Here is a 13,062-nt window from a genome sequence, read left to right as displayed (position 1 = left end):
GTGGATTGTGTCAAACACATGTTGAGCTCAATTTCCAGAAGTAGAAGAGTCAAACATAACTGATGAATTTTTTTTTTTAATTTTCCACTCTGCTCAATGCACAACAGCTCAGTTCCAATAAATTCCATTATGCATAGCCAATTATCGTTTGCAACATCAGAAGAGAGATAGACTTTATTCTCATAAGAAATATACGTTCAGGAACTATATGAACTCCATGTAGTAAAGGTAATTTTAAAGTTACAAATCAAGGTGAATACACAGATCCTGCTGTTACATTGTAACAATGAGGATATATGAAGGAAATATTGAGTACACAAGGAAGAAAACCTTGACATTATCAGTAACTGAGAAGGTCAAAATTAATCTTTTGATAAATATTTGTCCTGTACAAAGACAAATTTAAACAATGCAAATTCCAAATGAATCTTTGGGCCAAAGCCTGACGTAGAGAGAATGCTTACTGCATATACACACACACACACACACACACACAAAATCATTCCAGCTTTCGCACAGCTACTGACTGATTTACAATAGTTGCAAATTTGTACATCATGCTGAAATACTCATTACATCTGACAACAATGAAAATCCATATAAACTGCAACTGTCACAAAACAATTACATCAAACTGATTTCTAATCTCAGATCTCAAGTCAAAGACATCTCCAGCACAATAAGTCTCTTCAATTTATTAAGTCTGCACTGATCAAAAACAGTTTATAACAACACAATAGTTGATCGAGCTAATAACTCTCACCCCTTTCAACCAGCATTCCATTTCCACAAAAAAAATCATGGCAGTAGAGAAGTGGTCATCCCCATCTGTATTGTAATGACATTCTCCACTTCATTATTTTGTAGGTTTTATTTCTTTTTCTGTTCAGCAAGAATGTTTTTTCAATATTCTGCATGTCTTTTGAAATTTGTTTCAAAAATCCATAAAGAGCCTTGTGTTCCTCTTGACCCTGCCTTCATTGCAATACAGAAAAGGAAGGAATCAGTATATAGCTTGTCAAGGAGTCCATGGAATCAGATCGTTACTGTTTAAAACAGTGCAGAATGAAAGAAAAAGCCAAAATTGGTATGTTTGTCAAACTCCTCATTCTTTTTTCCCCAACAAGAGTTGATAGTTCAATAAATTGAATTTGTTAATTGAAATATGCTTCACTGAAAGGTGGAAATAGAAGTCCTTTTGCTTTCCCCCTCCTTACCATAGAGCAACACAACAGGCTTGCACCAGATCCTGTTCAAATTGGTAAATAAAATAGAATTGGCCAATTCTCTTTCCTGTACAAGGAACACTATGATCAGTCAACTGCAATGCAGTTGATGTGTTCACTTAGTTGCAAATGGGTTCAGTTAATACTGATTATTAATTCATTGGTAAAATAGGTCATTACGCAAAAATTGATAGCATCCTGAAAACCAGACCTTGATATCCCCATTGTTCCCAGTTAGACTCTACATTATAGGGGTTACAAAATTCCATTGATTTTCTCCCCTTGATTCTAAAGAAAAACACAATGCTTTTCTGCTGCAATGAGTTGGATGCTCACCTGTCCATGGACCCTATCGGCACTAAAACCAAAGAACATAGGCTGTGGATGTTATCCAACTTCACGTACAGTACCAGAGATTAATAGATACACAAACACATCCCCTTTCACTGACAGGAGCTGACTCCAGTGGAAATGGATAATACCTCATTCATGTCAAGTAGCAGAAGTTTGACAATGAAGTACGCTTGCAGTTACTAAAAGTGACGTGTTTCAATCTAGATAATACTGAAGCACTGTGAAACACATTAACCGAGAATAAGGAGCACATTGATATCTAGTATCAGAGAGAGAATGAATCCCATTCTCACTCTCAGCTTTGTGCTGATGAAAACACATCTTATCCACACACACATTCTGGTTGAGGGCCTGAGTAATGCAGAAGCATTTCTGTACATGAAAAAAAAGAATACTGATTTATAAAATGTTAAACCCATTAGCAAGTTTTGAGAAGATTTGTAGTTCAGATTGAGGTTCTGGCTTTAGATTTTTTGTTGAGCTGGAAGGCACATTTCCAGGTGTTTCATCAGCCTACTAGGTAACATCTTCAGTGGGTCTCCAGGCAAAACACTGCTGCTGATTCCTGCTTTCTGTTTATATGTTTGGGTTTCTTTGGGCTGGTGTTGTCATTTCCTGTGGTGATGTCATTTCCTGTTCTTTTTCTCAGGGGGTGGTAGGTGGAGGTCTAACTCAATGTGTTTGTTGATAGAGTTCTGATTGGAATACCTTGCGTCTCTCTTTTTGGCTTGTCAGAGGATGGATGTGTTGTCCCAGTCGAAGTGGTGTCCTTCCTTATCTGTATGTATGGATACTAGTGAGAGAAGGTAATGTCATTTTGTGGCTATTTGATGTTCATGTATCCTAGTTTTTTGCCTGTTTGTCCAATGTAGTGTTTATTACAGTCCTTGCATGGTATTTTGGAAATGACATTAGTTTTGCTTGTTGTCTGTATAGGGTCTTTCAAGTTCATTAGTTTTAGTGTGTTGGTGAGTTTGTGTGCAGGGGTCTGAGTAATCTGGCAGTTATTTCTGAGATGTCTTTGATGTAGGGGAGAGTGACTAGGGTTTCTGGACATGTTTTGTCTTCTTGTTTGGGTTTGTTGCTGAGAATTCGGCAGTGCTTCACCTGGAGGCCCACTGAAAGTGTTACCTGGTAGGGCGACAAAACGTCTGGAAATGAATCTTCCAGCTCAGCAAGCAAACCTACATTCATGTTAAACCCATCTCAAAGTATATCCAATCATGGACATGCAGGACTGGAAATATAAGGAGACATACAGAAAATGTCAGTGTGATATAGACCGGTATCACTCTTCAAAATGGTACAGATTGGCAGCACAACAGAAAACTCTCACATACGCAGTCAGTTAATGGCTGAGTTAAAGAAAAATGAAATTCAGGCCCAGGTATTTCCAAATATAGACAGTTATAAATTGACCCACCATATTATCAATCACTTCAGTTAGTATTAAATGTTACATCTTACAATGTCCAGCAGCAACTGAAAAGACTACTACATGCACAAAACATTAAAAATAAGAGTCTGAATGCGAAAAATTCAGATTCATGCCAAAATATACATTTAACCAACATTACTCCCTCAAATCAGAAAGAGTTAGTGAATATTGATTGAGTTTATCCAACACTTAGACCAAAAGAAAACACAACTGAACATGGAAAGAGAATGAGATCCACATACTCTACCTAACGCTGTTGTATACAAGCAAAACTGGCTCTATTGTTATTCAAAGACAGATAACTGCAGAAATAATCTCAAATCAGCATTTACATAATGGCAGTGAGTGGATAAAGTTCAGAATCTCAACAGTTAATGGAAACTAGTATGGAGAACAGGCGAAGAACAGAATGTCCCAGGCTGGACACAATGGGCTGAATGGCTGTACCAATTCTGTGACTCTGTCATAAATCACAAAATGCAGAAGAGATTAAGGCCCAATTACAACACCCTAAAAACTACTATCACAGAATGAACTACAGTCACATGTTCACAAAAGAAAATCTGTCAGGCAAACAGTGATGAATACATTCACATTACAGAGCCTGACAGGGAAGGATTCTTAACTAAACATTCACAAAGCAAAAACTGACAGCGACTGTTAAAAACTAAATTTTCACATTCACATAGCAGAAATTGGCAGGCTTATATTGACAATTACCCAAACACATTCACCAAACAGATTTCCTCAGGAGGCTAAGTAAATCCAGCATGTCCATAAAGACTCTTGCTAATGTTTATGGAAGCACCATAGCAAGCATCCTATCTGGATGTGTCAGAGTGTGGTAGGGCTACTATTCTGCCCCAGAAACTACAGAGAGTTGTGAATACAGCCCAGTCTATCACTGAAACCAGAGTTAAAAAAAGTGTGGTGCTGGAAAAGCGCAGCAAGCAGCATCTGAGGAGTGGGAGAATAAACATTTCGGGCATAAGCCCTTCTTCAGGAATGAGGCTGGTGTGCCAAGTGGGCTGAGATAAAAGGTGGGGGAGGGTGGGTGGAATTTGGGGGAGGGGCGCTGGGAATACAATAGGTGGAAGGAGGTAAGGGTGAGGGTGGTAGGCTGGAGAGGTCAGGAAAAAGCTTGCAGGTCAAGAGGGCAGTGCTGAATACGGGGGTTGGGACTGAGTTGGGGGGGGGGGGGGGGAAATTAAGAAGCTGGAGAAATCTACATTTATCCTGTGTGTTTGGAGGGTTCCTAGGCAGAAGATGAGGCGCTCTTCCTTCAGGCGTCGTGTTGCCAGGGTCTGGCGATGGAGGAGGCCAAGGACCTGCACGTCCTTGGCAGAGTGGGAGGGGGAGTTAAAGTGTTCAGCCACGGGCGGTTGGGTTCATTGGTGCGGGTGTCCCAGAGGTGTTCCCCGAAATGTTCCGCAAGTAGGTGGCCTGTCTCCCCAACGTAGAGGAAACCACACTTTCTCCTCCAGCATCTTTCTTTTCCGCCCCCACTCCCTCTCTGGCCTATCACCCTCATCTCCTTCCACCTATCGTATTCTCAGCGCCCCTCCCCCAAATTTCACCCCCTCCCACCTTTCATCTCAGCCGCTTGGCACACCAGCCTCATTCCTGAAGAAGGGCTATGCCCTCTACGTCGATTCCCCTGCTGCTCGGATGCTGCCTGGCCTACTGCGCTTTTCCAGCACCACACTTTTCAACTCTGGTCTCCAGCATCTGCAGTCCTCACTTTCTCCTATCACTGAAACCAGCCTTCCATCCAAAGGCTCCATTTACACTTCCCCATCTTAGGAAAGCAACCAACAACAAAGACCCATCCGACCCTGGTAATACTCTCCTCCACCTCGTCTGTCGTCAGGTAGAAAATATAGACTTTTGAACACACTTTCCAACAGATTTAAGAAAAGGTTCTCCGCTGTTATCAGAATTTTGAATGGACCTCTCAAATTTTAATGTTAATCTCGCTCTTTCTGCAACTGCTCTGTAGCTTTTACATTGTAGTCCAAATTCTGTTCTGTTACCCTGATGGACTTTGTATGATTATGATCTGCCTGTAAAGCACACAAAACAATACTTTTCATTGTATCTCGATACATGTAATAACAATAAATCAGACGCAATCAAATGGATAACTACACTCTTACATTCATTAGTAGAATCTGAAAAGTACAGCCTGATCATTGCAGTCACACAAACTGATAGGAAAGGATGAATAAATACACTCAAACACTGACATTACAGAGCCTGACAGGGAAAGATTGACAACTAAACTCTCACATTTACAAAGCTGAAACTGATAGCAACAGATGAAATCTCAGCAGACACATTTACATAGCAGGGATAGATTGACAATTACACAACACATTCACCAGGCAGAAACTGACAAGAACAGATCGATAACTATGTTTATGTATTCACACAGCAGAGTCGGAAAGGTACAGATTGACAATTACACTCGCTGTCAGATTGATTATTTTCCTCTTATTGTGGAGAGCCCTGGACTTTCAATCTGTTAATTGATACATGAATGTCCCTGATCGTGTTTGACTACACATTGGTTTCACATTTCCTTTAAATGCATTAAGAAGGGCTGAATTAATTCCCAGTGCAATAAGTAGTCAGTTGATGTAGCATACGATAATGAGTGGTCCCTTATCCTGTGCGCATTATTCACTGGTTTCACTGATTTCAGAGAGAGAGCATATTAGACAATAGTGAGTCAGTCCTCAGCTGTAAAGGAGGGAATGGGGTAAAGTGGGATTGTGTTAACTATTCTTTTGGAATGGAAAAACAAATGAACGAGTATGGATTCATGCACTCTCCTCTAAAACTATCTGCTGTTTTCTACGTGTTCGCTGGCTTTTCAAATTTTTTTTAAAAAGCAGTTGATCACGTGGTGCCAATTCTTTCTCCTTCCCCAATGACCAGCCATATTAACACCAACGGAGAGAATAAGTAGTATTTCCTGGAATTTCTAATCCAATACCACAATATGTTAAAATTGTATTGTATAATATCCTGACTAGATTACTTAGTGTGGAAACAGGCCCTTTGGCCCAACAAGTCCACAACAATCCTCTGAAGAGCAACCCACCCAGACCCATTCCCCTACGTTCATCCCTGCCTAATGCAACTAACACTACAGACAATTTAGTATGGCCAATTTACCTAACATGCACATCTTTGGACTGTGGGAGGAAACCAGAGAACCCAGAGGAAACCCACACAGACTCGGGGAGAATGTGCAAACTCCACACAGACAGTAGGAATTGAACCCGGGTCCCTGGCGCTATGAGGCAGCAGTGCTAAGCAGAGCCACTCCTATTATAATAAATTCTACAATCACCAAAGGTTTCGTTAGTTGTAATCATTGCCACCTTTATCACAAAATCCTTCTGCATTTTTCCAACTTGCGGGAACAGACATTCTTTTTGACTCTATCTTCATCAACAAGACGTCTTGTGCCTTTGTTTCAAATTAACTTATATTTTCTACTAATTTTCTACTGTGTTCTTCTTGATCCTCCCGACGAATTCTGATATAAACCACAAGAAAACTTGATGCCATTTTCTCAGATACTCAATGTGATCACATAATATTTTGAAACAGCGGAGTAGGAAAGATTTAGTGCGATCAGGTAGATTAGTAAAGCTGTTCAATTTTCTTTTAGTGAGAAAAGTTGAACAGTTTCATTCTTCTATAAATCTACTTTAACTATTCCAATTTCCTCCACTGCATGAGAGAAAATCAAAGTCCTTTTGGCTTCCTGACTGAGACCAATTGAGTCAATTGGCCTGCCCTGGGTACAGACTTAATGGAACAAAGACAAACATATTTACTTTTCATCTCATTAGAGTGGTGAGGAAAACATTATTTTCTATCTAGGATAAATTAAATGCCCTTTCTCAGGGGATCATTTCTGTGGGAATGTGCAGTTCCATGCTCAAAGTACATCAGCCTTACTGGAAGCAAAGAGGCAAGAGTGGCCTGTCCAGGAGAAAGCAATTCTTTAGTTGTCCCCATTTCACCTTCTGTCAGAATGAACATGGCTTAGTCTTGAGTGGAATTTTCCCTCATTTTGATATCAATTCATGGGGTATAGTATCAATGTCTGGGTCAGCATTCATTGCCCATCGGAGTTGTTCATTTTGAGAAAGTGATGGTGAGTTGCATTGTGGAACTGCAGTCCTTGTGGTGTTGGCTCACCCACAATGCTATTAGGGAGCAGTTCCAGATTTTGACACATTGATAGTGAAGGAACAGCCAATGTGGAGATTTGTGATGTTCAAGTCCCAGTTATTTCAGTGACTCCATTAGATCTTCATGTACTGGTTGTTTTGAGATTTCTGTCTGCAAACCCTCCCTTTCTAACAGCCTGTTAATGTGACATGGAGGGGAGCTTGCAGGTGGTAATGTTCCCAGGTAACTGCTGCACTTGTTCTTCTAGATGGTGAAGGTGTGGGTTTGAAATGTGCTGTCGAGCAGATTTAATAATACAGATTAACAGCAGATCCTACTCCTGTGATAATTTGTGAACTTTCTTGTGCCTCCACAGACTTGAATACTGAGTGAATTCTTTCCCACACTCAGAACATATGAATGACTTCTTCCCAGTATGACTTAATTTGTGTGCCTGTAGGACAGATGAATATCTGAATCGCTTCCCACACTTGGAGCATTTGAATGGCTTTTCCCCTGTGTGGATGCGTTGGTGTCTCACGAGGGCTGATGACACAGTGAATTCTTTTCCACAATCAGAGCAGGGAAATGGCCTCTCCCCAGTGTGAACTCGTTGGTGCATGCGCAGGCTGGATACCTGCGTGAACACTTTCCCACATTCCAAGCAGGTAGGTGGCCTCTTCCCTGTGTGAACTTGCTGGTGTGACAACAGGGTGAAATACTCACAGAACGTCTTGTCACACTCAGAGCAGGTGAATGGTCTCTCTGCAGTGGCATCACGCTGGTGTACCCGCAGAGCAGACGAATCAGGGAATCCCTCCCCACATTCGGTGCAGGTGAACGGCTCCTCCCTGTAGTGACCACGTCGATGAAACTCCAGAGTTGACAGGGAATGGAATCCATTCCCACAGTCATCACATTTCCATGGTTTCTCCATATTAAGGGTGGCCTTGGGTCTCTGTAAGTTCCTACTATGAATGGTGTGATGTTTCTTTGAGTATGAGACTGTTTGAAGGGTTATCAATTCACTGAAAGACTCGCAGTTGGTAAGTATGTCTCAGTTCTTTTCCAGCCAAATTGTTGTTTCAAACCTTTTGAACCAGAGACACATTCTTGATCTATGGTTTACAGCCAATGATATATAAGTGCCAGTTATTTCAGTGACTGTATAAGATCTTCAAGTGTTGGTTGTTTTGAGATTGCTGTCTGAAAATCTTCCCTTTCTAACATCCTGAAAAAAAATTATAAAAGTCATCACTATTCGGTTCGAAATTCAGAACAATCAAATTCAGATCATCATTTCTTGCCCTGGACAGATTCTGTCCCTCCCTGGGCTAATTTCCTTTCTCTTTCAATCGCTGCAAATAGATAATTTCATACCAGAACTTTAAAAAGAAGTAACCGGGAGAAAACGTTTACTCACAAACATGGGAGAGAGGAGGAATTCAGACAAAGACAAACAGCAGCACCATCTTTTGCTGCATAGGACGGGAGCAGCTTTCCAAATTCATGGTTACACGTTCGCGCTCAGACAATTGGGCGCTCTGATTGGTTGGAGATCCAGATTGTTTCCGGTCCTCCAGTGCTTTCTATTGGTCACTTTGCCGTTTTTGATGGAGCTGGGATGGAAGACGGAAGCACGTGGGACACCAGCGTACGTGACAAAATGACGTTTGAATGTTTTTGCCAGGAGACAAAGAGGCTGCAATGATAACATTGAATGAGCTGTCCCTGTCCCAAAGTCGTTTGTGCACTTGCGCAGTAGGTTCATATTCGTAGGAACAGCAGCGACAGGGATTGTGGGAATTGTAGTCATTGTAGTCCCATGAAGCTACTGGTGCCCTGTCTCCAGGAAGTGGATGAAAAGTATGGGTCGGAACCTGGTGGGAACAGTAGTCCTGAAACGTTAATTCTGCTTTCTGTTCACAGATGCTGCCAGACTTGCTGAGCTTTTCCAACAATTCCTGTTTTTGTTTCTCATTTACACCGGACGCATTTGTGGCGGTTTTTATAAGGACTTAGAGACCTGGGTGGCAGCTTTTGGGGGAGCAGCGGAATAGGTGACTCTGACAGTGAATACCAGAAGCATCTTCGGGGAAGGAGATTTGGGCGAATAGCAAAGAGATCATCAGATGAATTAGCGTCCAAACTTAGACAATGAGGGAATATGCGGGATATAGTGATTAATACAGATAGACTAGGATAAAAAAATCACACAATACCAGGTTATAGTCCAACAGGTTTAATTGGAAGCACACGAGCTTTCGGACCGTCGTGCTTCCAATTAAACTTATTGGACTGTAACCTGGTATTGTGTGATTTTTAACTTTGTGCACCCCAGTCCAACACCGGTATCTCCAAATCATATAGACTGGGAAATATATTCAGACCATGTAGAATAATGTTTGGACTGTCTATCCTGTACTTATAATATCATATTATTCTTCTTGAGCAGTGACTGCGCATCAAGGATGATTCTTTTTCTATGCGTACTGGGATTATTGAATCGTTTAATGCTGAATCCGCAAGTACCGCCCATGTGGGGCAGATGATATTTGCTGAAGCAAGTGTGGGTGTGGTGGGTACACTTTCACACGCTTCTTCCAGTGATAACCTTTGTTTTCCATCTGGGGATATTTCAGATACTCAAGATTGTTGTCTTCTTCAATGATACTTCTTTGCCAAATTCCATGGTATTGGGACAAAGATTCCCCCAAGTGTTTGGGGGCATTACATTTTTGTTTTTAGGACAAAATGTGGGGTCATACTCAACACAGTTATCTGCCAACCTGGAAATCTTTCTCAGTGATGACGCTTGCTCAGATTACTGAGATGCTTTGTCAGACATGCAATTGATGTGATCTGCCTACTGTAGTTGATTGTGCACAAGCAATGCCTCAGTTCAAAGCTCTTCAGTCTGATCTGCATTTTAATAACCACTTTCCTGGACGTCATTCAAGAGGGGAGAGTAAAAAAACAAGTGGTAGTTGTAGGGGACTCTAACTGGGAGTATTGACAGCGTCCTTTGTAAGCAGGATTGAGAGTCATGCATGGTGTATTGCCTTCCCCATGCCAGGGTGAGGAACATCTCTGGCCTCCTTAAGTGAGAGGACAAGGATCCAATTAGTTGGTATAAACATCATAGGCAAGGTGAGAACGAATGACCTGTTTGGGGATTATTAAGCACGGGGAACAAACTTAAGGAACAGGTCCTCAAGAGTTATAATCTCCAGATTGCTAAACAAGCCATGTGCAAATTGGTTTAGGTAAAAGAATATTAGGGAATTAAACACATTCCCAAAAGAGTAGTGTGGGAACAAAGGGCTCCATTTCATGGGGCATTGGCATCAGTTTTGGAACAGGAGGATCTGTACTGTTGGGACGGTCTCCATCTGAACTGATCTGGAACCAGTGTTCTAGCGAAAAGGAGAAATGAGGTGATCACTGGGGCTTTAGTGATGCGGGGGGGGGGGGGTGCGACAGGAAGTATCATGGTAAATAGAAAGGAAAGCAGCAGATTAGCGTGTGTGCAGAAGGGTTTAACTACATCCAAGACTATGAAAGACATTAAAAGGAAGGATAAGTCAGTAGATATTAGTAGAAATTTAGTAGAATTCAAAAAGGTGTAAAAAATTAGCATAAAGGCACTTTACCTAAACGCTCATGGCATTCAAAACAAGGTAGATGAGTTCATTGTGAATTAGTATGATTTAGTAGCTATTATGGAACAGGATCGCAAGATGGTCAGGTCTGGGAGTTAAATATCCAGGGCTTATCCTGATGAAGGGCTTTTGCCCGAAACGTCGATTTTACTGCTCCTCGGATACTGCCTGAACTGCTGTGCTTTTCCAGTACCACTCTAACTTAGACTCTGGTTTCCAGCATCTGCAGTCATCGTTTTTACCTGTTTGGAAGGACAGGCAGAAAGGAAAAGGGGCTGGTGTAACTCTGATATTTAAGAATGATATTAGAGCTGTGGTGATATAGGGTCCATGAAAAATAAGATTTAATCCGTTTGAGTGGAAAATAGAAACGCAAAGAAAAATAAGTCACTGTGTGGCGTAGTCGATACGGCACCAAATAATAACATCACACTGGGGAGGGCAATGAACATAGAAATAACTAATTCCTGTAAAAATGGCATGGTAATTATCATGGGGACTTTAATCTGCATGTCAATTGGTGAAACCAGGTTGGTGAATAGAGCCTTGAGGAGGAGTCCATTGAATATATCTACAATACTTTTCTTGAACAGTATTTAATGGAACTGACAAGGGACTAAACTACTCTAGATTTGGTCCTGTGTAATAAGACGAGATTAATTAAAGATGTCATAACTGCAGATCCTCTTGGAAGGAGTGATCAAATTCAGTACCAGAGTCCTGTGCTCAAACAAAGGAGACTAAAATAGGATGGATGGAGGAGTTAGCTAAAGTAGACTGGAAGCAGACTTTATGGTGGGACAATTGTCGAACAGTGGAGGACTTTCAAAGTAATTTTCCAAGGTGCTCCACAAAAGTATACACCACTGAAAACGAGGTTAATCTGTCATGCGTGTCTAAGGAAGTAAGTGAGGCTCTCAAGTTACAAAAGAAGGCACACAAAGTGGTAAAGACCAGTGGGAAGCTGGAAGATTGTGAAAACTTTAAAGATCAACAGAAAGACACAAAAAAGCTTTCAAGAAACTAAGATAGATTATGAGATTAAACTAGCACAGAATATAAAAACAGACAGCAAAGATTCTTCAAATATATAAAGTGAAGAAGAGTGGCTCAGGTAAACATTGGTCTTTTCGAAGATAAGAAGGGGGATTTCACATTGAGATAATGAGGAATTGACCAAGGTATTGAACAGGTATTTTGTGTTAGTACTACAGAGGAAAATACAAGTACCGTGCCAGTAATTGACAAGGAGACGAAGGGAGCACAGCACAGAGACAGGCCCTTTAGCCCAAACTCTTCCATGCCAACAAAACTGTTCATCCAATCCCATTTCGCTATAATTGGCCCATATCCTTCTAATCATTTCCTATCCATGTAATTGTCGAAATGCCTTTTAAATGTTGCTAATGTATCTTCCTCAACCACTTCTGCTAACAGCCCATTCCATATACGTAACCGGCCTCTGCGTAAAAATGTTGCCCTCCTGTTCCCTTTTATTCTTTCCCCTTTAACCTTAAAGTGATGCCCTCTGATCTTCCATTCTCCAAACTTGGGAAAAAGACTGAGTGCATTCCCCCAAGATGTGCCTCTCAAGATCTTATACAGTTCTGTTAAAAAAAAACCTCAGTGTCCTTAACTCTAAAGAGTGAAGTCTTAGCTTGTCTAACGTCTATGTATAACTCAGACCACTGAGTCCTGGCAACATTGTTGTAAATTTCTTCTGCATTCTTTTCAGTTTAATAACATACTTTCTATAACAAAGTGACCAAACAGACTATTTCAAGTGCGGCCTCACCAATGTCCTGCATAACTGCAACATAACTTCCCAACTTCGATATTCAATGCCCTGACTAATGAAGGCCGGTATGCCAAAGGCCTTCATCAATGCTGTCTACCTATTACTATTAACAGAACTGTGAACTTGAAGTCCAAGTTCTCACTATTCCACCATACTCCTTAAGGCTTTATGATTCACCATGAACTCCTACCTTGATTTGTCTTTCCAAAATGCAAGACCTCACACACACACAAAGCTATGCTGACCATTCCATATCAAACCTGGTCTTTCCAAATGCATATGTATCATATCTCTCAGAATCTTCAAGTAATTTACCTACCATAGATTAAGGCTTACAGGTTTGTAGTTCCCATGTTTTTCTTTGCAGCCATTCTTGAACAATGGTACATTTGC

General features: G+C 41.1%; 2 protein-coding genes across 3 annotated transcripts in view; one reads left to right on the top strand and one right to left on the bottom strand.

The window, feature by feature from the left end:
* Positions 1 to 13,062, top strand: part of LOC132837315 (histone H3-like) — a 489,210-nt gene that overhangs the window by 270,871 nt on the left and 205,277 nt on the right. The gene's annotated exons all lie outside the window — the stretch shown is intronic.
* On the bottom strand, positions 5,306 to 13,059 carry LOC132837117 (gastrula zinc finger protein XlCGF49.1-like). Of its 2 annotated transcripts, none has more exons than XM_060856813.1 (2): positions 12,989 to 13,059; positions 5,306 to 8,440 (listed from the first exon to the last, which is right to left on the bottom strand). In XM_060856813.1, the coding sequence occupies exon 2, from the start codon at positions 8,144 to 8,146 to the stop codon at positions 7,544 to 7,546; it is 603 nt and encodes a 200-aa protein (XP_060712796.1). In that variant the 5' UTR covers positions 8,147 to 8,440; positions 12,989 to 13,059; the 3' UTR covers positions 5,306 to 7,543. The 2 variants fall into 2 exon arrangements, with proteins under 2 accessions (XP_060712796.1, XP_060712795.1); XM_060856812.1 differs by lacking the exon at positions 12,989 to 13,059 and adding an exon at positions 8,633 to 8,695.

This window comes from Hemiscyllium ocellatum, chromosome 49 (genome assembly GCF_020745735.1).
Source record: "Hemiscyllium ocellatum isolate sHemOce1 chromosome 49, sHemOce1.pat.X.cur, whole genome shotgun sequence".
In the NCBI taxonomy this organism is placed as follows: Eukaryota; Metazoa; Chordata; class Chondrichthyes; order Orectolobiformes; family Hemiscylliidae; genus Hemiscyllium; species Hemiscyllium ocellatum.
The sequence above is the reverse complement of the archived record's forward strand: the minus strand, read 5'-3'. Positions and strand labels throughout refer to the sequence as shown.